The sequence below is a fragment of the Pseudonaja textilis genome, chromosome 3, assembly GCF_049901715.1.
Source record: "Pseudonaja textilis isolate UNSWEBS1 chromosome 3, rPseTex1.2, whole genome shotgun sequence".
In the NCBI taxonomy this organism is placed as follows: domain Eukaryota; kingdom Metazoa; phylum Chordata; class Lepidosauria; order Squamata; family Elapidae; genus Pseudonaja; species Pseudonaja textilis.
The window spans coordinates 140,934,290-140,956,508 of record NC_141992.1 but is presented as its reverse complement, the minus strand read 5'-3'; the positions used below and the strand labels follow the sequence as shown (position 1 = coordinate 140,956,508).

Below are 22,219 nucleotides of genomic sequence, written 5' to 3'. Positions count from 1 at the left end.
TGCAGGGCCCGAATTGGTCCTCTCAGGCCTCTCACATTACCCCTAAACTCTTTAAAGAGGATTCCTCCTCACCACTTAAAAACATTTTGGGATTAAAACTGCAACCAACGGCGGGGATTTGTCATTGCTAAACAATGCTGTCATGTGACATTGTGCTGCTTTATGACTGCATTGCTTAGGGATGGCAATACCAGTCCCCATTGCCATTCCCATCTGAGGACTACCTATAATACTAAAATATTCAGAATAGAGTTGAGCAATAATCTAACTCAGTGGCTCCCAACTTTTTGGGCACCAGGAACTGGTTCCGCAGAGAGAGGTTTTTCTGTGGACTAGAGAGGGCGTGGTTTCATGTGCTGCCTGCATCCCATGGATGGAGGGCGTCTTTGTTTGTGTGGACAGGTTTCTGGCATGCCATGGACTGGTGCCGGTCCATGGACCAGGGGTTGGGGACCCCTGATCTAACTCAGCGACTCCTAATCCTTTGGGCATCAGGGGCTGTTTCCATAGAGGGCCATTTTTCTCTGGACTTGGGGGGGTGGGTTTCACACTCCTGAACCCTATGCATCTGTAGGTGGGACTTCTCTCACTTGCAGGGCCCGGTTCCTGGCAGGCTGTAGAGCAGTGCCAGTCCACAGCTCAGGGGTTGGCGACCTCTGATCTAACTGAAGGGGGCTCTTTGCACTCTCATTGAAGGTTGCAGATCTAATAATTACATAAGTGGGGGAAAGCATTTATTACATCTCATTTATTTACCAGGAATAAGCAGCCTCACGGTGAGGTGAAATCTCCTTTCTTCAAGGAATTAAAAGTGATTTAGACCAGGGGTCGCCAACCTTTTAGACCTCAGGGACCACCAAACTCATAATTTTAAATCCCAGGGACCACTAACCGGTTGTGTGGGCATGGCCTGATTTGTGGGTGTGGCTTGGTGGTCATGTGACTGGCTGGGGATGGCTTGTATGTAAATATTATAAATATTTATATAAATATTGAATTTTTTATTAAAAAAAATCAACCTTTACCCAAAATCAGGCAAATCAGGCAGGCAGATTGAGTTGCTCACAGAATCATTCAGTGAACTATCTATCTGCCATCGGCTGGCTCAGTCTGCCACATAAAATTTGCTTGCAAGCAAACTCATAAAATTTGCTAGCAAGCAAACTCACAAAATTAACTCACAACACACCATGTATGTAAATATTGAATTTTTTATATAAAAAAGAGCAACTTTTACCCAAAATCAGGCAAAGCAGGAAGGCAGATCGAGTTGCTCACAGAATCATTCAGTGATCTATCTATCTGCCATCGGCTAGCTCAGTCTGTCACATAAAATTTGCTTGCCCTGAGTCTGCACTGAATAATAGAACCTTCAGTCCTAAGGGAGGTTGGGCTGTGCTTAAAAGCAGAGCCGAGGATCTAAAGACTAGCTAGAAAGCAAGAAATTTAACCATTTCCTGCTTCCTAGCTAATCTAAATCTCCAGGCACAGCAGAACAGCTGATGGTCGGAAGAAGAAGAAAAAACAGGAAAAATAGCAATTAGCAGGCAAGTTTGTCAGGTAAGGAGTGGGCGGGGAGGGTTCCCGCGGGCCATGTGGGTAGCGCAGCCTTGGGTTCTCACGCAGCCTGGATTAATTGCTTTGGGGAGGTGCTCTGGGGGTGACATTTCTCTGAGGTCCACCAAAATTTTCTCGCGGACCACCAGTGGGCCGTGGCCCACCAGTTGATGACTGCTGATTTAGACAATAGAAATCTGATCAAATGTCAGCGGGATAAATATGATGCCCTCTCTCCCAGTTTAGCATCCGAACTCTAGTCTCTGTGTGCAAAGAGAGAATTAGGAAGCAGAGCTGCTCCATTCCTTCAATATTGAAAAAAAAAACAACCCTTGAGATCTTTGCACTGATGACAATGATGTATTGAGGCAGAGCAGAAAATTGTTCCTCTGAATTCTGTGTGCATTGGACAATTTCACCAGGAAGCTGGTTTGGCAGAAACACCAATTTGTCTATCCACTTTATCTTATTCAGCCACATTCAAAAACAATTTTACATTCAATCCACACAATTTATGCAGTGGAGACAGCGGAGCAGCTCCTGTTATAGACATAATTCTTACAATGTAAACACTGTAGTCAAAAAAACCTTGATCCAAATAATAAAGGTGAATTTTAAAAATGTAATTCTGATTATTTAATAAGGCAGCTTTCACATTTCATAAATCTGCCTTCATTTTCCCTACACTGGCTTCATTTCTAGGTCTGTATAATTAGGAGCCCTGCTGAACAGAATGGATGTCCTTCAGAAAATACATTTCAGGAGAATGAAAAATTATTTGTATAGCAAACAGAACCAAGAGCCATTTATCTCTCTATCAAATTTATATAGTTGCCCATCTCACCATAGGCATTGGGAAGCACACAACAAACAGATCAAACCACATATAAAAATTAACCAATATAAATATTTATATATAAAGATCATTTAGAGAGAGAGAGAGAGAGAGAGAGAGAGAGAGAGAGAGAGAGAGAGAAACGAACCCAATACACAAGCCTGATGATGGCAGATGAGATTCTGCTGAAACGTCGCTACAACTTTAAAAGCACAACTATAATGACGTGGGAAAATACCCAAACAAAGCTGAATAACATACATACATACATACATACATACATACAACCAGGAATAAGACTAGCCAGCTCAGCAACAAAGCCATCTAAGCATCTCTTTGGTTCCCTGGGAAAATGACACAACCAGGTTTTGAGAACCATTTTTTTAGACAAACATTTTCAATCCATCAATGTGTATGATGAAAAAGCAAATGTAGTAGTAAAAAGATGTTTCAAAGAAGGGTGGATTTTCAAGTGAATAAATATTCCATCATCTGGAATCAAGCTTGAGGTTGGCCTTGCCTGTTGCTGGGAATTTTTCCAACTTTAATACACAGGCCTGGTATTTACCTGGTGGCTTCCCATCCTCTACAAAACTGTGATTCAACCCAGTTTAGTTTTTTAGTTTAATGAAGATCAGTTAGATCAGGAGTGTCAAACTCAAGGCCCATGGGCTGGCCCAGGCCTGCAGGGTGCTTAGATCTGGCCTGTGGGCCCAGCCTGGAAACAGCAAAGGACTGGCCCGTGGTACCTCTGCCATCAAAAATGGAGCTCGTGGGAGGGGGGGCACGCACGCCCCTCCATGCCCTATTTTCGGCCACAATGGCTTCCTGCAGCCCTCTGCCAGTGAAAACAGAGCTCAGAGAGACATGACATGTTTCCCCTTTTGCATTTGAGCATGCAAGAAGGGGCAGGAAAGGAGAAAGGGAAAGAGGAAATACAAAGAAAAATAAAAAGAAGGAAAGATGGGAGAGCAAGCAAGGAAAAGAAGGAAAGTGGGGAAGGAAGTAGAAAGGAGAATGAAGGAGAAAGCAGAAAAGGAAGGAAGGAAGGTTATAATGAGAGGGAGGAAGGGTCTCAGGGAAGTCCTGCCTTAGCACTTAGCCACCACAGGTGCCCTCGACATGAGTCCCGTGTCACGCCCGCCCTGACCATGCCCACCCTGGCCACGCCCACTCCTGGCCCTCCAAGGTCAAACATAACCCTTATGTGGCCCTCTATGAAATTGAGTCTGACACCCGAGTTAGATGCTTCTACCTAGCCAAGTAGAAAAAAAAATAAACTCCATATAGAGAAATAGGGATAGATAACATTCTAACATAAATCAACAATTAAGTTTAAAAACAACAACAAAGATCAGGTTATTTATGCTGGGGTCCTCAACTCCAGGCTGCAGTCCACTACTGGACCACAGACTGTTCAAAACCGAGCCGCCAAAAGTGGCCACTTGCATGCAGAGCAGACAGGCAAGCACATGCGCATAGCTCCATTTATGCAAGCAGCAGGCATTAATATTCGCCCCTTACGCAAATGAAGCTGTGTGTGCAGTCACCCACTGCTTGTGTAGAACCATTTCCTCCCCCACCTCGGTCCACAAAGCTGGAAAGGTTAGAGACTGCAGATTTATGCAATTCTCCTCTTGGTATAGATGAGAATGCACATTAAATCCACATTTCTGTCACTTTCACCAGGATACAGGATAACAGAAACAGCAGACATTGCAGAAGAACAACTGATGAAGTATAGAAAGAAACCAAGTAATCAAAAAAATAAACTAGATAGGAAAATTGATATCCTAAGGGTTGATGAGTACAGCAATATCCAGAATGGGTTTGTGTAACAACAAAGGAACTTTTTTTTTTTCCTGAAAGAAGTGGTATGTCAAGAAAATGCATACGCTACTAAATTAAACAGAAGTGAAATCTGAAAAACAGTTGAAAGAATTTCAAATGCCTCATGTGCCGCTTGCTCACAAACAAATTATGGAATCTGAGAAGAAATTTAAAACAAAGTAAAGAAGTCCCCAGACAGGGGGCGAAAGTTGGAATGTTCACTGAATGTCCCTCTTAGCAAAAGATTTAGTGCTCCAGAAATAAAGGCTAATGAACCTGCTTTGCCAAGCATTTTTGTAATAACCACTTTATTCTCTCTACAAGTTCGCCAGTGGAATATGATAATGGAATATTTGGAGCGCTGGCCAATTCTGATAATCGAGCCTGAACTTAGCAATGAAGAAATAGCTGGATCTTCCAATAATCTCAGTGTGGATTGCAAAAGAAATACACCATTTTTAATCAACTCTATTTCAGTTGTCTTGAATAACATGCATAGATACCTTTCATTTTTAATCCTGCCGAAACCTGAGAAAAAACAAAAGTATATTTCAAAAGAAAGATGGGCAAGGACATGTAGACCATAGACACTAAGAAAGAATGAAACCAGCACCATCTGTTGCTCATTTTCTTAGCAATATTTTCAATAGTCTCTAATCTAATCAGTCGATTTTATCTGTTGGTGAAACAGGAACCAAATTGGGGGGGGGGGGGAGTTGCAATACTTCATGTGATGACAATCGTGAATTTGACACCCCTGGTTTAGATGATCATAAAGAGCAGATTTGCAGTATCTGCTCTAAAATTAAGGACAGGAGGGAAAATGCATGAAATTAAAGAACCTAGTGAGAATGTAACTGCAACCAAAAATTCAGGAAGGCATTGATGCAACCCATTCCCAAACTTCTAATTAGCAGTTTTATGAAAAGAGTTAATTTTTTTAAAAAATTACCTTTTTATTCTTTTAAAATCTGAGTCTGTCCAACTTGCACCTAAAAATATGGAATTCCTGAATGAGCAAGTAATAAGAGTCTCCTTCGAGGCCAATCCTGGGATTGCTGGGCAACCCTTAGGAGTTCTAAATTCAAAGCTCATTCCGGCATGCCGATGTGTAACCCTTCGGAATAGGAATTTCTTATGTCACTTTGCAGCAATCCGTCTGGCGTTTCAGCAGCACTGATAATCTCAAGAGCCAGCAAGATGTCCAGTCCCATCTATCAGAAAAATCAGTTAACTGGGACTGGGAAAGAAAGAAAGAAAGAAGAGCTCCAATGTTATTTTGGGAACTCTGGTATGAAGCAGAAACTGAATCTCCAAGTAAAAGGATGACCTAATACAAGAGATTTGTTTCATCTAACTTTGGGACCGGGGCAGAGATGTCGTGCCTGACTCTTTAGCAACCTACCATAGAGAAAGACGATCCTCGGTCATATCCGCAAAGCAAATACAGCATCATCTTGGAATGTGCTCAGGGCTGAGAGACTTAGCTTTTTAATAAAATTAAGGACAGTTTTGTGTAACTGAAAACTAACAAGAATCTCAGAGACATCTGCCACAGCAGTTAAGTACTTATCAAATTTAATGATTGGCGTATGGGCTTTCCTTTTCAGGAGGTTCCTGAGGCATTCATAAAATTAGCAGCTCTTCATGTAGGATGAAACCCACCTTCAAGTAGGGATTCTTAGGAGAAATCTTGTTTCAAAGGATCATAAAGGGAACTACAAGAATTCTGACCCTCAGTTGTGTTCAGACGTAGTATTCAGCAGGTTCTGACCAGTTCTAGAGAACCGGTAGCGGAAATTTTGAGTAGTTTGGAGAACCGGCAGATACCATCTCTGACTGGCCCTGCTCCCATCTATTCTCTGCCTCCCGAGTCCTAGCTGATTGGCTGGGTCTTCTTTAGTTGCCCTGCACAGGAGAACGGAGCTGGAAAGCAGGTTAGTGGGGTGGGGAGGGAATGGGATTTTGCAGTATCCTTCCCCTGCCATGCCCACCAAGCCACGCCCACAGAATCGGTAGTAAAAAAAGTCGAATCCCACCACTGGTTGTGTTATTTGTATTTCAGACAGTACAGCTTTCCCACCCACACTGCCTTAAACACATGGGGTTCTGCTATTAGAAATGGAAGCTATAGATCGGGGTTCTCCAATCCCGGGCCGTGGCCCACCTCCAAGCCTTAAGCTGTTCGAAAATGGGCCGCGGAAGTGGCAGGTGAGTGTGCATGCTCCATTTACATGAGTGCTGGGCATGTGTGATCTCGTGCAAATGAAATCGTATGTGCACACACACGCCTGCCATTCACACAGAACCATTAAGGCCCCGCTACTATGAAAATATTGCAAGCTATTCATTACTCAGCGCAGAAGTATTGGTTCAAACAGTTAAATTTTTACAGAATGCACAAGCAATGCCGCTTCTGAATAAAGCCCATGACTAGGTGGAAATCAAACACTGTACACTTAATTTGAGACCATGCTGCACATTAAGAAAAATCCATGAGTTGTGCATTTCAAAATTCAGAGACAATTTAGAATGCCAAAGCAGCAATAATCTACCATTTAATTAGAGATTAATCTTGTCTGGGGAACCATTTTAGGAAATGGAAGAGCACACCAAAACTCATAATTATCAACAAAGATTAATTTAATACTGTTGTCTTGCAAATCCCTTAAGAAAATGCAGTATATTAAGTTCTTTATTTATTTTAACTGGGACATCTTGTCAGTAGTTCACACTGTTTTACATTAATGATTTTAAGACCTCTGTTTATATATATATATAAACTTGTTCCTTAACTGTTCCCTTCTCCTGGTAGCTCTGTGCGTGCGTACACTGGGAACAGGCTCCAGCTGTTCTTCTGCCCCACTGATCTCTGATTCCAAAGGCAGCTGATAACTGTTAGATGGCCCTGGTCTCATCTCTGCCTCCGACGCAGAGCACTTGTCATAGCCTTTCCCAGACTCCAGGACTGGCCCATGTTCCTCTGCAAACTCCTCACTGTCCGAGGCTGCTGCCAGCTCTGCTGGCTGCTGGAGGCCACAACACATTCATTCTTAAGAATTATATTTAAATATATGAAAGTATATTTTAAAAAACTGTTCAGAGTTTTTTTTTGCAGAAGATAGGAGAAGTTCAATAACATGGAAATTTCTATTGGACAGTAGAGGAAAATTCATACTATTAAAAGTGATATGAATGAAGGAAAGCAGTCTGTCTCAGGAGAGGCTGGACTCTCCTTCCTCCAGGGAAGTTTGTACAGAGCCAAGATCACAATTGGTATAATGGTAGATTCCTTCACTGAGCAGAGGATTCCGTTAGATTATCTCTAAGGTCCTTTCTGGGATCCCATCATCTACAAGTATAACTTAACTACTTACAATAATCTGAATCAGGTATTTTAATATGTAGTAATATCCTTCCTTAATCTAACTATGCTAACTTGGCATATGAAGCATAAGGGGTATCTAAAACTCAATAAATGTAGTTTCTTTACCTATTTTTTATGGGCCATTGACAACAAACTGCTTCCACTGAGTCCTTTGTAATACTAAATCCCATAGAATGGTTACCAAGATAAGCAGTACCTTCTTTGGTGGAAGTGCAAGCCATATGTTCACTATGGCCAATGGTCAGCAAAGCAAAGATCTTTTTAAGGGTGCATTTATGATGGAAGGACCCCCAAAGAGGGAGGGAGGGAGGAAGGAAGAAAGCTTCAAAACTGATTTTTTTTTTCTTAGTACTAAAAAAAAGACAGTATTAAAATCTTCCTTATGCATGGTTCATCTGCTTTTGTATGGAGCCTACTGAATAGTTGAAGTTACTGGGAAGGAGGGATTTGCACACTTTTCCAGTTCTTTTAAATAATATAGTTGAAGTGGTTAAAAAAAAAATCCTTCATCTTGCATTAACCATTGTATTCTACAAATTATATAGTTCAGCTCATATTTGTTATTACAGGTGTGTATTTTCAAGCTGAAGAATCTCCTAACATAAACCAAAATGCATTTGAAAAGTATTTACTAAGCAGCAGAAAAATTATCTCTACACAAAACAACTCCAAGGACATGAAAAATAAAGGCTCACTTTAAGCAGTGTCTAAAACAGAGGCTCATTGCACTTATGAATTGCTAATTTTGTTTCTGTGTGCTTGTTCCATCATTTTTATTTTTAAATATTTAAAAAAGTAAATCAGTTTACTGATAGTATGGGAAGTTTTAACATGCTGTCTCACCTTGCAAGGATCAAGTTTATTCTGTATGCCTACATCAAAAGCTTAGATTTATTTACTGAATTAAATCCTATATCAGAATTCCTTATACAGAGAGAGTTGCCAGATTCCACAGCGACAGCCAATTATCCATAGTCTTAACAAATAATTGCTTGAGTGCTGCATTTTAATGCTAAAAAAAAAAAAAGAATTCTTATTTCAAATGCTTTCCTATGTGCTATATAGTCAAACAATGCTCCTGGGCTGACAATGATTTGGCTCACCAGGTTCTCATTTGAGGCAACCTGGTGTTAACCTAATTAAAAAGTCAGAAGAAAGAAATAGTTGCAGCAATACTGACTAAAGGCATTCAGGTCAAGATGGTGGACAAGGGAGCCATTGAAAGGCTATTAAATAAGGCCATGTGGATGACAGAGGCCAATATCAAAATCATGACGTTTAACAAATAAGGGTGATGAAAGCGTTGATGGACAGAAAAAGCAAAGCACAGGTTCAAAGCACACAGCGTAACTGTGGAAGCTGAGGATAATGTATTGGTGAAAATGCAGGAAGGGGGAAATAAAGTTAGAGATGTCAGCCTTGGGAGAAATGGAGTTTAAATGACGATTGTCACAATATGAGAACTACAGCAACTACACAGTCCTGGAAAAGACAGTAATGTTTATTTACTGTGTTCTCCCAAGGTAGTCCGAGGAAACTTTTTGCCTTTGAATCCAAAGGGTTGAACAGCTCTTAATGTTAACATCAAAGAAGTCTGAAATGACATACTTATTTCCAGATTCTACAAATCAGATGCTATAGGCCTCATAAAGTCTAAATTTAACCCACATTTAAATTAAATGCTCTTTTATAGTAAGAAAACGATGGCTGACATACTGGAATCTTGACTGGAAAGAACTTCAGTAATTATTTCTTGGATGTGGCTAATGTGTAATTTTGAGAGATTGAGCATTTGGTAGCCAGAGATATTAATGGTCACAGTTTATCATCAGTACATAGCAAAACAGGTTTTGCTTAACGTATCTTCAGAAAAAAAAAAGTGTGAATTGGGGGCGGACGGGCAGGGCCAGGGTAGGTGTGGCCAGCTTGACATCACTCGTGTCAGAGCAGATGTGGTGGTCCGGACAGTGCTGGGGGGATCCTTCTACAGCCCTCTGCCAATGAAAAAAATCTCTGTTTTCATTGGCAGAGGCACTACGGGCCAGTCTTTTGCTATTTCCAGGGTGGCTCTGTGGACCAAATCTAAGCACTCCGTGGGCTGAACTGCGGGCCTTAAATTTGACACTCCTGATCTATACTATAGAAAGCAGCCATGCCATTATTATTTGTAATACATTTCACAAATGTATGTTCCTATCATAAATTTCAAACATTCTCTGGCAGCTGTGAAAAAGGGAATTAACATATGGTGGAAAATTCTCAGCAAAATATTAAGCTCCTATGGTTTAATTTTTTGCTGTGGTCAATCACTAATTGGAATTTTTTTTCAAAAAAAATATCCTTATGTTATCCTTTTATCAAATTCCTAGCATTCAGGAATATTCCTTTCGAAACTTCTTAAGAATGCTATTAACAGAATAATCCTGTAAGGTAGAGGTGAGGTAGAGAGAAAGCTCCAACAGTCTAACCCAATCAGCAACATACATTGCAGCTTTGTCCCGAACTGATGAAAAGTAACAAGAACAGTTGTAGTCCATAGATGTCAGCCCTTTAAGGTAGCTAAGTTAGGAAAGAGATACTACCAGGATTACAGGAACCTTGCTTTATTGTTGTAGGGGTAAGAAAATTGTGAAAGGCTGATAGCATTTCTCTCTGCTCGCTTTTAAATTAAGCAGAACCAAAGCAGGGTTATTTTGGAACTCTTCCTCAAAATAACTTTCTCTGGTGTTTTTCTTCCCTTGATGGCTCACCAATCCCTTCATCAAGGTTAATTCCACATTCCTTTGAAACAGATGAGGGTTCTATTTAATGGGGGAAAAGAAGATAAAATACAGTCCAGATTTTTTTTTTTAAACAAACAGTGAAATCTATTTATGGGGTTTCTAAAGAAATCTCTTTCTACCCCACTATGGTTGGTGACATGTATTTTAAATAAATGGATTTTAAATAGAACTCCCCACTACAAAAAAAGGTTGAAGCTACAATGCTCTAAAACTGACACACTGTGTTCATATTATCATTCTTAATTTTAGAAGACATGCCATTTAGAATATACATTTCGTACCCCTATTTTGCAGTGCTGTAAAGAAAACAACGCTGGCATAGGCAGAGCTTTATCTTTCTTTTAAATAACAGCAGATCCAGAGGAAAAAAATACATTAATTCAGTTCCCAATATATCATTAAGAAAGAGAAAGCGTAAGGTAACAAAGAACAGAATTCATGAAAGTGCAATTAAGATAGTATTGCAGAGGGCAAGCAGATTTGGCATCAAAACAGTAAGACAGAGGGTTGACAGTAAATGATTTTACTGCTCCCAGAGCTAAGTAGATTGAAAAAAGAATTCAGAAAGAAATTGTGCAGCTCACTCAGAGCTAAGAGCTCTGCCAAATTCAAAGAATGCCTCAGGCATCCATCCATGAGAGCTGAGCCTCAAAGTTTTTCTCTGATTGGAAAAAATCAAAATGGCAAAAAAGGGACCCTCCAAATGAGACCCAGAAAAAAACAGAGCATCTTCAATGAAGTTCTTCTTAGAAGTAAATACAGTTATATTCGCAGCAGACAATTATACGGCACTTCTGTGCATACACAGGTAACACAACAAAAAAGGAAAGTCAGCAAGTTAAAACAAAGACATAGGTCAATTCGGCTTTTTATAAGATACCAGTTTTAAGAAAGCAACACATAGCCAGCATATGCCTTAAGAAGCAGGCCACACATCCAGTAGGACATTGTACTAAATTGCAATTTGACTTTGAAAATGGAATTTATCAGCATTTTATGACACTAAGAGCAGAAGTATCTCTATGGAAAGACAGATCACTATCTATGGTAAGCTCCATTATGGACATAAGGGGGAAAAATGTAGAGGGGAACCTGGAATGTTGTATGATCCCTGGGATCGCAAAGAGATAGGACCGAGCGACTGAACAGCAACAGGGATAAAATTTATTCAAGCAACCTAATGATAATACCTGTCAATATATTAAAGCTACGTACACTTTGAAAGTTATTCAGAGGTGCTTTGGAAGTTGGATAAACACAGCCCTCTCTGTAAAACTTGAAACCATTTGGCATAATTAAATGAACAACAAAGAATTAGCGCGTTTGCAAGAAAACTTTGCTTTCCTTTTTTTTCTTTCAAAATGTGCAGGGCAAAATCGTAATTTTTATAACATGTCAATCAGTCTATATATGAATTTCCCAGCCTAGAGTATAAACCATTTATCAAACAATGCTTACTTAAAAATGAAGAGGAAAAAAAGTTTAGGAGATAGTGATGCATCATTACATTCAAGCTTCTAGAAGATTCCAGCCACTGTATATAAAGCTCTGCTTATAACACAGAAGACAGTATATTTCCTAGTTTGGGAAAATCTTTAAGGTTGCATTGTACTATATATAATTACACCGACTCTTTTACACACACACACACACACACACACAGAGTCACATATACTCTGATCTACATTTACTCTGATCTAATATTACATTTTTCTGAATCTTCCTTGCCTCTCAATTTCGGTCTTACAATTCTTGCTTTGCAAAAGGAGCTGCTTCTTCCAATTTTCTTCTACCAATATTCCCACAGTATTAGAGCTAAGACAGAATTATGGACATACCATATATGCTTGTGGATAAGGCAAGAATTTTAGGTTTCAAAATACACCCCCTAAATTGGACTTGTTTTAACCATGGATGGGGTTTATCCACAAGTATAGGCGACAATGTTTTTTTTTAATGTAGACATATATATTTGCAAATGATCCAATCCATATTTAAGCTGACCCTTGAATTTTTAATAAAAAACCATGAAAAGTAAACCACCTGTGGGTAAATTCAGTTATGAAAAAATAAAACATGAAAATTGCACATGGCACCGTTTCCACAGTGTCTAGGCTACAAATCTGAAGGCTGGCTTAGCAGCAGAGGGACTTATCCACAGGCATATATTGTGTTATTGTACTGTTATTTTTTAGTTGAAGAAATTCTGGGACTCTCACTTAGGCAAAAAAAACAACCACATGTCAAAAAAGGCAGAAATTATGGTACATGCATACAATCTTACCTCATTCCTTCAGTTGACCTATTCTGATAATTACGGTAGAGCTGTGGGATACCCACCATGGCTTCAATGAAAACAGCAAGGAAACCCAGGCTTTCAACAAAGATACTGGAGTCAAGGGAAAGGTAAGTGACGCATCCTGTTACCCCAGCGAAAGCCAGAACGCACTGCACATAATCTGCAAACGTGTTCCAGTGCCAGAAAGAGTTCAAGTCAAAATCTGAAAAACAATGTTTATAAATAAATAAAAAAACAAAATGGACTGCTTTGCCACTTATGCTTCCATAAAAAAGGAGAAGAACACAGGATTATTTGGAAAGTTTAAGGAAACTGTCATTAAAAAACACAAGCTGGCAAATAAACTGAGACTGTAATTTATACAATTAGATCACTGATAAATCATAATTTTATAACAATAGGGAGAGAAGGTAACATGGAAAAATAAATGCATAATGCAACTCAAGTTGAAAACTGCCTTTGTGAAATATTGTAGCGCAAGCGATTATATGAACCACGATCAGGAATATCATTTGTGGCAAAGTCTGAAGTTGTGAAGGGAGGAAAATAGACAACATTTGTCCTCCCAACAATGGTTGTATCACAAAAAGCTGAGTTCTGTAAGAATCCAAAGCCATCCATTCAGAGAACAACGAAGGACAACAAAATAGAATCCGGAGTCACATTAAATGCACACAAGGATCCAATGGCAATGGTCATGCAACAAAGCACAAAAGTTTTTCACAGGATTCTGAGAATCTCAGGGTTGATTCAAATGAGGAACCTGCTATCTTCCCAATTTATTATTCTATGTGAGATAATATTCATCACATTTCTGGACTTGGGGCAAGGTACAAATCAATATATCTATCAATTAAATGGGAAATCTTCGGTCCCAGGGATGAGAGGCCTCACACTTTTCTTCAGCCATTAAATTATCAGTCGAGAATGATGGGCGCTATAGCCGTAGGCATTGAAGGTTTGGTATAATTTACTGCAACAAGGGTTGATTCTCTAAGGGTAAAGGGAAAGCAAAAACACATTGAAAACATTTCTTTCTAAGGCAGGTAGGTAAGTAGGTAGGTAAAGACATACAGAGATAGAGAGATATTGCTACTTTTTTCTTCTAATCTCCTGGAATCAGAGCAAGTGGCTGTATCTAACAGTCCTTCCCCATTCCTAGAAAAAATAAGTAGAGGTGGACCTGGTTGGAAGTTGAATGGGAGATCCCAAGCAAATCCTAGGTTTATTAAAAAAAAAATCAGAGAAAAAGCAAAGATAAATTGCTACCATATTGTGGCCAAGGAAAAACATGGATGTATCTATGCAGTCCAAGTTAACTTTTAGGCATTTGGGATGAAGATAACTTATTTAGGTAAGCCTGACTTCTTTGAGCCCCAAGGTAGATAGTGATTCACCATCTTCTGAATTTGCAAATTAAGTTAATTGGCTGAAATGGAAAGGCAAGGTCAGGGAGGCTCCCCTGCCTCTGTCTTAACCAGAACAAACAGGGAAAAGGAAAGAATCTGAGGCTGCATCAGCCTTATTGGAAGGCAGCAAAATTGTGTAAGACTTTTCTTTTCTTTTCTTTTTTAATAGCAATCGTGACATTCCCTTGTTTGCATGTGCTGCAGCAGTAAAAAGCATTCTTCACCATTGCAAGCCATCTTATTCGCCAACAGATAAGAAAGCTTTACTTTATTGCCAATTCCATCTCCCATCTAAATAACTGGGACATAAAGCAATTCTCTGAGAACATTAAAAATAGAAGCCATTTATTATCCCTTCTCTATAAGCACTGCCTAGTCGAGATTAATTATATTTCAGCTATAATGAAAGCCTCCCCCCATAATAGACTGGTCCACAACTGTTAGCTGAGAGAATAAGCCAGACCCCAGTGTCTTTGCGAGATAAAACCGAGCCTGATCAGAAATCTGGGGGGAGGATCAGCTTAATTCTGTCAATAATGTTTGAGAGCAGTGCCCATCTCGCACAAGATAGTCCTGTACTTGGGCTTCCCAAAAAGGAAATTATTCTAATGAAGAGAAAGACCAAGCATTACATACATTATTTTTAAAGAGAACAAGAGGCATTGAAATCCTATCCCCCAAACAGTACATTTAATCAACGATTAACGTTGCTCTTTGTCTCTTTATTCGGAGAGAAGAGATGATGAATCCTGTCTCCAGAGATAAATGGCAGGAGGATGCTTTATATAGAGAGAATCATTTTTCAATTTATAGAATCATTTTTCAATTTATCACACCTAAACAATGTAGTATGTCATCAAAGCTTTGTGCTCTGAGGGATGCTTTCATTGAAAGGATTTACTTATTCAAATAGGACTCCCTTAGAAAATAAAGGGAAACTTAATTTAAATATGTATTATCTCCATGGTGTGAAGTTCACACTAAGGGAACAATCTTCTCCAATTAGTAATCTATTTCATTCAACTGGGCATAATGATCCATTTCTTCAGGTAATTGCAGAAATTCTCTTTCTCTCTCTCTCTCATCTTAAATCTAACAGAAAATAAGTCTGTCAATCTCTCTCACACATCCATTCTCATTCTCTCCCCCCCCCTCTGCCTCACACACACACACACACGCACACACCACACACACACACACACAAAACCAAAACAACGTTGATATTTCAAGATAGAATTAAGGATGATTTCTTCTGAGATTTTTAAATGGCAATGTGAAAGTAAAGGTCAATTACTTTTATCAGGATCCAACTTTTCCATCTACATTTAAGTCATAAAATGTGATTAAATTAAGCTAGATAAGGACTCCTATGATAAAACTGAAGTTTTATCCTGTCTACCCCACTGAAGATTTAGAGCTCTAAAAGATTAGTAGAAAAGTCAAGGACATCTAGCCCAAATACGGGATCTCATTTTTCTAGATTATCCCCCTACCCCAAAAAAATTCTTGAGGAATGTTTGAATTTTCACAGTTCAGAATTAATACATTATTCACCTATAAATAAGATAGCTGCAGGAGTCTTTCTTTTTTGTTTGGAATATTACAGGTTGAAGGCCATAAAACAGACTCTTATCCTGTTTTTTTCTCTTTAAGAGACATAGGATCACTCAATTGAGAATGGATAATATCCATCTGAAGGATTATCAAATGTGATTTCTTTCTGAAAAAAAAAATTTATCTCCCACTTAGCAAGTGGGACTGCCATTTGAAAATGAAATCTAAAGAAATAAACAGCTGAAGAAAAAAAAAAGAAATTGGAAATTATGCTATATTTCCTACTATAAATTGAAATAGTTTTGTCAAGTAAGAAATTTTAAGTGACCATTTTCCCCCTTGGAAAAAACTAAAGCCCGGCCTGATGTCTTATGTTAAACAAAACTTTAAGCCTTTTCATAAGTTAGCTCCTTACATCAAATATTGATAGGAGATTTTAAGGTAAAAATTAGGAAAAGATATAAAGCTACCTAAGAGCTTAACTGTGAACAATCTGCACTATTTATCCACCACCACTAATGATCCAAACCAGCTGCTCTGGTTTTCATCTTTTTCAGCTCTTATATAAAAAGAAGAATTTAATGTTAAGCTTGGTACACTCATGGAATGATCAATTGGTTGAGTAAAGAAAACTGATTATGTATGTGTCCCCATTTGTACAACAGAAAAGGTAATTTCATCAGGCTTTGGTTATCTGTCCAAATGGCGGCATGCAATCCTGTGTGCGGAGGAAATTCATTATCAAATTGGAGAAGGGATCAAAAGATAATTAAATGTAAGTAGTGCAACAGCAAAGACCTATTCAATTTTTTTGACAGATTTACATGATTAACATTTTATTTCTATACAGCTCATCCTCACGGAGGAACATGTTTCTGTTAGCAAAGGAATACAGGAATAAAATTGTAGCCAAGGAATAAAATTATGGCTAGAAATAACAATAATATCAACAATTTTTAAAAACAACTGTAAAAAGGTTTCATTAAAAAACAATACCGAAGGTCCAATTTTGAAGGATTTGTTATCCTATTAATGCTGAGGTAAACTGGCATGTTTTTCACTGCTGTCTAAAAATAGATATTGGGCGGGGCAGTAGGAATGGGGAAGATGGGGGGGGTGTTTCTTGAGAATCAATTCCATAATAAGTGTGGTATTATTGAGAAGTTCCAACAACCACTCTGTGAGTTAAACCGGGGGGTCTCCAAATTTGGCAATTTTAAGACTTGTGGACTTCAACTCCTTGAATTCCTCAGCCAGTAGAAGTTCACAAGTCTTAAAATCGCCAAGTTTGGAGACTTCTGAGCTAAACCAACTTGCAGGAAATAGCAAAGGCTTCCCAGCCAATCTTAATGCAAGGAGCTGGAATGGCACTAGATGCATCAATTTTTCAAATATTAAGCTCCAAAGTCTTATTTAATTTGCAGGAAACACATTTTTTTCAATATAATTTACTACAGAAATAGCAAAGTGCCAACTCAGTCCACTATATATATGTTCCTCTGCACACCTTTCTGTAATTTTCAAAATTATCATCATGTCTGATATCACAGCAGTGTGATATTCCCAAACATGATGGCCACAAACAATTCCTTTTTAACTTTCAAACTAATCTGCTGAAAGCCGATTTCTGCCCTCTTAATATTGTTTTCATACTGTGTTAAGAATTATTTCTCTAAAGAAAGTACAATGCTGGGAAGAAAAAGAGGATGACCAGCAGGGGTGGGATTCTATCAGTTCGCACCTATTTGCTAGAACCGGTTGTTAACATTCTAAGAAATTACTGGCCTAATCCTGTAAGGAAGGCAGGAAGGAAACATTCTGGTGTTGCTTACAGAAACTGTCTCTCTGTTAAACCTTATTACATTCTTAGCAGGACTAGACTTCCTATCTCTGGAACTTCTCTGGTGTTTTTTCCCCTCCTTTGCTGGTACTTTGCTCATGTGGAGTGACCATTCAAAGTTACAATGGCACTGAAAAAAGTGACTTATGATCATTTTTCACACTTACGACTGTTGCAGCATCCCCACAGTCATGAGAGGCCAGAAGAGATGTGTGCCTCGATGTGAGTGATATTGAGTTGGCCATACCCAGCCAATAACATGACCACCAAGCCATGCCCACCATCTAAGCCACGGCCACAGAACTAGTTGTTAAACAATTTGAATCCCACCCCTGATGACCAGATATAAAAGACAAAATCCTGGACATAATCTAGCTATGATTGCCAGCAGACAACATGGAGCTTGATATACCAAATCAATCAATGTTGTCATTTCTACAAATTCCTCTGGGTTTCATACAGATGTCCTCAGAAAGTAGGCCTTTGAAATTAACTGGAAATAATAACTAAAAATAAAGATATTTCAGGACACTGCTGTTTTATAAGATGCCAGACTTCCTTTTAAGAAAGCAAAGGAAAATTTTACAAAGTTAAGATAAAAGGAGTATGATGTTTAGTTGGCATCTGCAGGCATCGGCTTGCCTCATCTAAAAGCCACAGCGGTCTACATAATTCTTAGCTTTATTTAATCCTCATAATAACCATTTGAGGATAATTACTGATCCGATCTCAGTTAGAAAACGTCATGATTGAGTGTGAATTTAAATCTGGCTCCCCCAGCCTTAGCCCAAGTGGTAATTATCTTAACATTACAGTGGGGTTCAATATGAAAATATAAAAATAAATGTTTAACATAAAGAAAAGACCTCTCCATGCAGATCCTTCCCGTTTTATCAGCTTTTTTTTTTTTTTAAAAAGCACCCTAGTTCCTGTAGCTTATTCTATGAATTATGTTCTGCCTTGTGCAAGCATATTGATGTCAACAAGTTCAGCACTCTTCACAGCAGGACTGCTTGTCCTGTTTCTATAAAAGCTGGAGAATTAAGAAAAAGAAAAAAATTGATGCCATCAAATAATTTTTAATCTGATAACAGCGCTAGGGGTCATGTACCCTCTGTTGCCAATGGAATAATAACTGAGTAAATAGGAAAACTATATTTAAAAAGGTGGGAGATGGGATCAAGCCTAACTGATAACACAAACGAATGCCAAAAGTGTAACACCCACCACCTGATGTTATGTTAAACATTTAACCAAATCCAAATTCTTCAAAATCAAATACACTAATTCTGAAAAATTACACTATCATATGACAAGGCACTAAAATTAATCTAGGTTTATACATTTGCAACTATTTTCTTCGAATGAGGGAACAAAAATAATCCCGAAGATTTTGCACACATAGCCTTTATTGATTTGATAGCAAACAGAAAACAGTAAAAAAAAAAAACCAAGATAAGTTTAATGAGAAGAAAAACTAGAGTTTTCTTCATTTTACTGCTGCTTCAGCAATTCTTTGACATGTTTTTATTTTCAATGTTAACTATCTATCTTACACACACAAGAAAACCTACAATTGCAATTTCTTAGAAAACAGCATGGCATTATAATGGTTATCTTTGCTTCTAATGTTCTTGAACCTGACTGTAAGACCCAATAGGACTCTAATGCTCAGACCCAAACAAGAATATGATAGAAATATTTACAATATTGTCATTGTATATAACCATGGACATGTAAGTATGCAAGTAAGTACTACTGCAGGTTTTCAAATTTCATGTCAGTAGCCATTTGCACATTGCGTTTGTGCTTTTAAATAGAATAGGGCTTAAATATTTCATGGGACTCTTGTAATATTTTGGAAAATACAATCTGCTACAGGTCTAAATTCTCTGCAATGAAGCAGTCCTTGGAGATCAGAAAAAAAGTAAGATACATCTTGGAGTACTTTGGCATTAGTGACTATTGTATTCTGCATAAAAGCTGCACAAATACATCTGGTGTTAGATGTACTGATAAATATAATGCTGATAAAACTCACTTTCTAGGTCCTGAACAAGTGCCCTGCTTTTTGGGTGGCGGGGGGGCTGCTTAAACTTGAAATCATGACCATTCTATATCCCCGGCCAGGTACCTAATTTACAAAGACTCAAGTTAAAAACTGGAAACATCTTAAAACATTACCCCCCCACCCCTACCAATAATTACTGAGACAAAAGAAGTGGGCAAGAAAGTAGAATATCACTGCATTAAGAGCCATGGTGGTACAGTGGTTAGAAGGCAGAAGGCAGTATTGCAGATTAACTCTGCCCACTGCCAGAAGTTTGATCCTGACCTGCTCAACGTTGACTCAGCCTTCTATTCTTCCGTGGTTGATTAAAAAAAAACCCACAAGGTCCCAGATTGTTGGGGGCAATATGCCAACTCTGTAAACCACTTAGAGAGGGTTGTAAAGCATTATGAAGCAATATATGTCTAAGTGCTGTTATGACTCATTACTATTTATTTTTATAAATACATGTTTTAGTTTTTTAGTTCAATAGCTACTCAGATACCACCAGAATCTATTGAGATAAGCCTTTCAGGAATAACTGGGGTTCATCCTACCCCTCAACATTTTGAGAAGCAAAGTAAAACAGCTGCAACAGCTGCAGTAAAAAGGAGTGAGGGAGGGGGAGAGGGAGGGAGGAGGGGCAGGCCTTTTAATTAATGAGAAAAAAATCCTGGCTGCTTTTTCTTGTGAATTATGTATCAATTTCTTGTGCTTAAACATGCAGCATCTATTTCTGAGGGTGAGTGGGGGAGGAGAAACCTGGGAGAAGAAAGCTGTTAGGAATATAAGTCACCTAACAGGTATTTGGGTTAGAAATATATAAACCAGGATAAACATTTTAAAACTGTACCTTTAAGAAAATGCAAAACTGTAACTGGGTGTGGTTTCTCAAATGGCTATAAGATGGAGCCAGAAATCTGGGTTGTTTAGTCTTAGTCTCAGAAAAGAGTGTGTCTCAGTGAATCTCTGTTTCCTTCTGTTGGAAAGTATTGCCGTTCCTCCATTTTTCCTAATTGACTGCTATTTCTGGATTTGATGTAAGTCTGATACTGAACTGTTTTTGACACTGGAATTTGTTATTGGATTATACCTGGATTGAAAAACTGACTGATTTACCTGTGAATGACTCTGGACTGCTTGTTTTGGACTTTGCTTAACATTTCTGGAAGTAAAAACCTACATTTACTGTACAGTGTATCTGTGTTCTATGTGTGTATTATTCAAACACTTCTCTCAAATACATCTCCCTGTATGTGCTCATTCTCCTAACGGGGAATTACCTCAACAAAAGCTTTATGACTTTCTCTCTTGTAGACAAAACTGGAATTGGATGCTGGAATAAAGAATAGTTTCTGTTCCACCCACTGCATGAAGTAACGTAATTGTAACAGTCTTCAAAATCATATGCAAGGAGTAATTTCTTCAAGGATAACTACATACAAAGCAAAACTGAGAATCTTTCTTCATTGTTAGCCTCTCTTCTGGCTTCATTTGTTATGCTGCTGTTTGTTTTGGTCCACGCTGCCTGTGAAATTGTATGTATTTATTGTTTTGTATTTGGAGGCCATCCAAAGTCTATGGGAGCGGGTGGCTATCATCATAATAATAAACAGTGTGCTGAGAACTACACCCTATGCAATTTATTTCCATGCTTTTTCTATGGGATATTTCAAATACCTGAAGAGCAAAGAAAAGCTAAAGGAAGCCACTGAGGCTTTTCATTCATTGTTTGTGCAAAAGCTTTTGTGGCTCTGCTGGGAAAAGAACATGTGGCTCAAACCGCAGAAAACTATAATGGATGCCTAAACATAAAGCAACCGAAGGAATCAAAGGAAAACTCTTTTGAATGTCTATGAATGAGCAGAAAACTTTTACAACTTAGAAGGAACTTTTATGTTAACTTTTTTTTTTCATTTTCACAGCTGGAGAGATAGTTTAGTGTAGCAATGAAGGTGATGGCCTAGAAATTAGGAGACTATAGGTAGTCTTTGACTTACAACCATTTCTGTAGTGACTGCTCAAAGTTACCACAGCACTGAAAAAAGTGACTTATGATCATTTTTCACACAACCGTTGTAGAATCCCCATGGTCACATGATCAAAATTCGGATGCTTGGCCACTGGTTCATATTTATGACGCTTGCAGTGTCCTGAGGTCATGTGATCAGCTTCTGCTACCTTCTGACAAGCAAAGTCAATGGGGAATCCAGATTCACTTAACAACCACGTGACTCCTTTAACAAATGCACTTAACAACAGTGACAAAAAGAGTCAGGAAATGGGGCAAAACTCACTTAACAAATGTTTCACTTAGCAGCATAAATGTTGAGCTCAATTATGATCGTAACTCGAGGACTACCTGTATACTTTGCTAGCAACAACAGAAACATAAAAAAAATCCAGAAACATGTTTAGACGCCATTCCTATTTTGGCCCTTAGATTACAAGTGTGACACCTTAAAGATAGTAAGATCAATTTCACACATATTTACCAATATATAACATTACCTAACTAATTTTGCATTCATTTACCTCAGTGATTCTCAACCTTTTTGGCACCAGTTACCAGTTTTGTGGAATACCATTTGTTCATGGACAGGGACGGGGGGATGGAGTGCAAGAGATAGATCCCTTGCATGTGTTTTGCTCACCTCCTATTCACACCTCTATC

The 22,219-nt window shown here is 38.5% G+C and overlaps 1 protein-coding gene across 13 annotated transcripts in view; it reads right to left on the bottom strand.

Annotated features, from left to right (window-relative positions):
* The window catches only part of SLC66A2 (solute carrier family 66 member 2), a 62,614-nt gene that overhangs the window by 12,281 nt on the left and 28,114 nt on the right, over positions 1-22,219 (bottom strand). For all 13 annotated transcript variants that reach the window (XM_087930984.1, XM_087930978.1, XM_087930981.1 and 10 more), the window contains one exon: positions 12,678-12,894. In XM_087930984.1, coding sequence (XP_087787110.1) covers positions 12,678-12,894 — 217 coding nt within the window. The remainder of the gene's footprint in view (positions 1-12,677; positions 12,895-22,219) is intronic.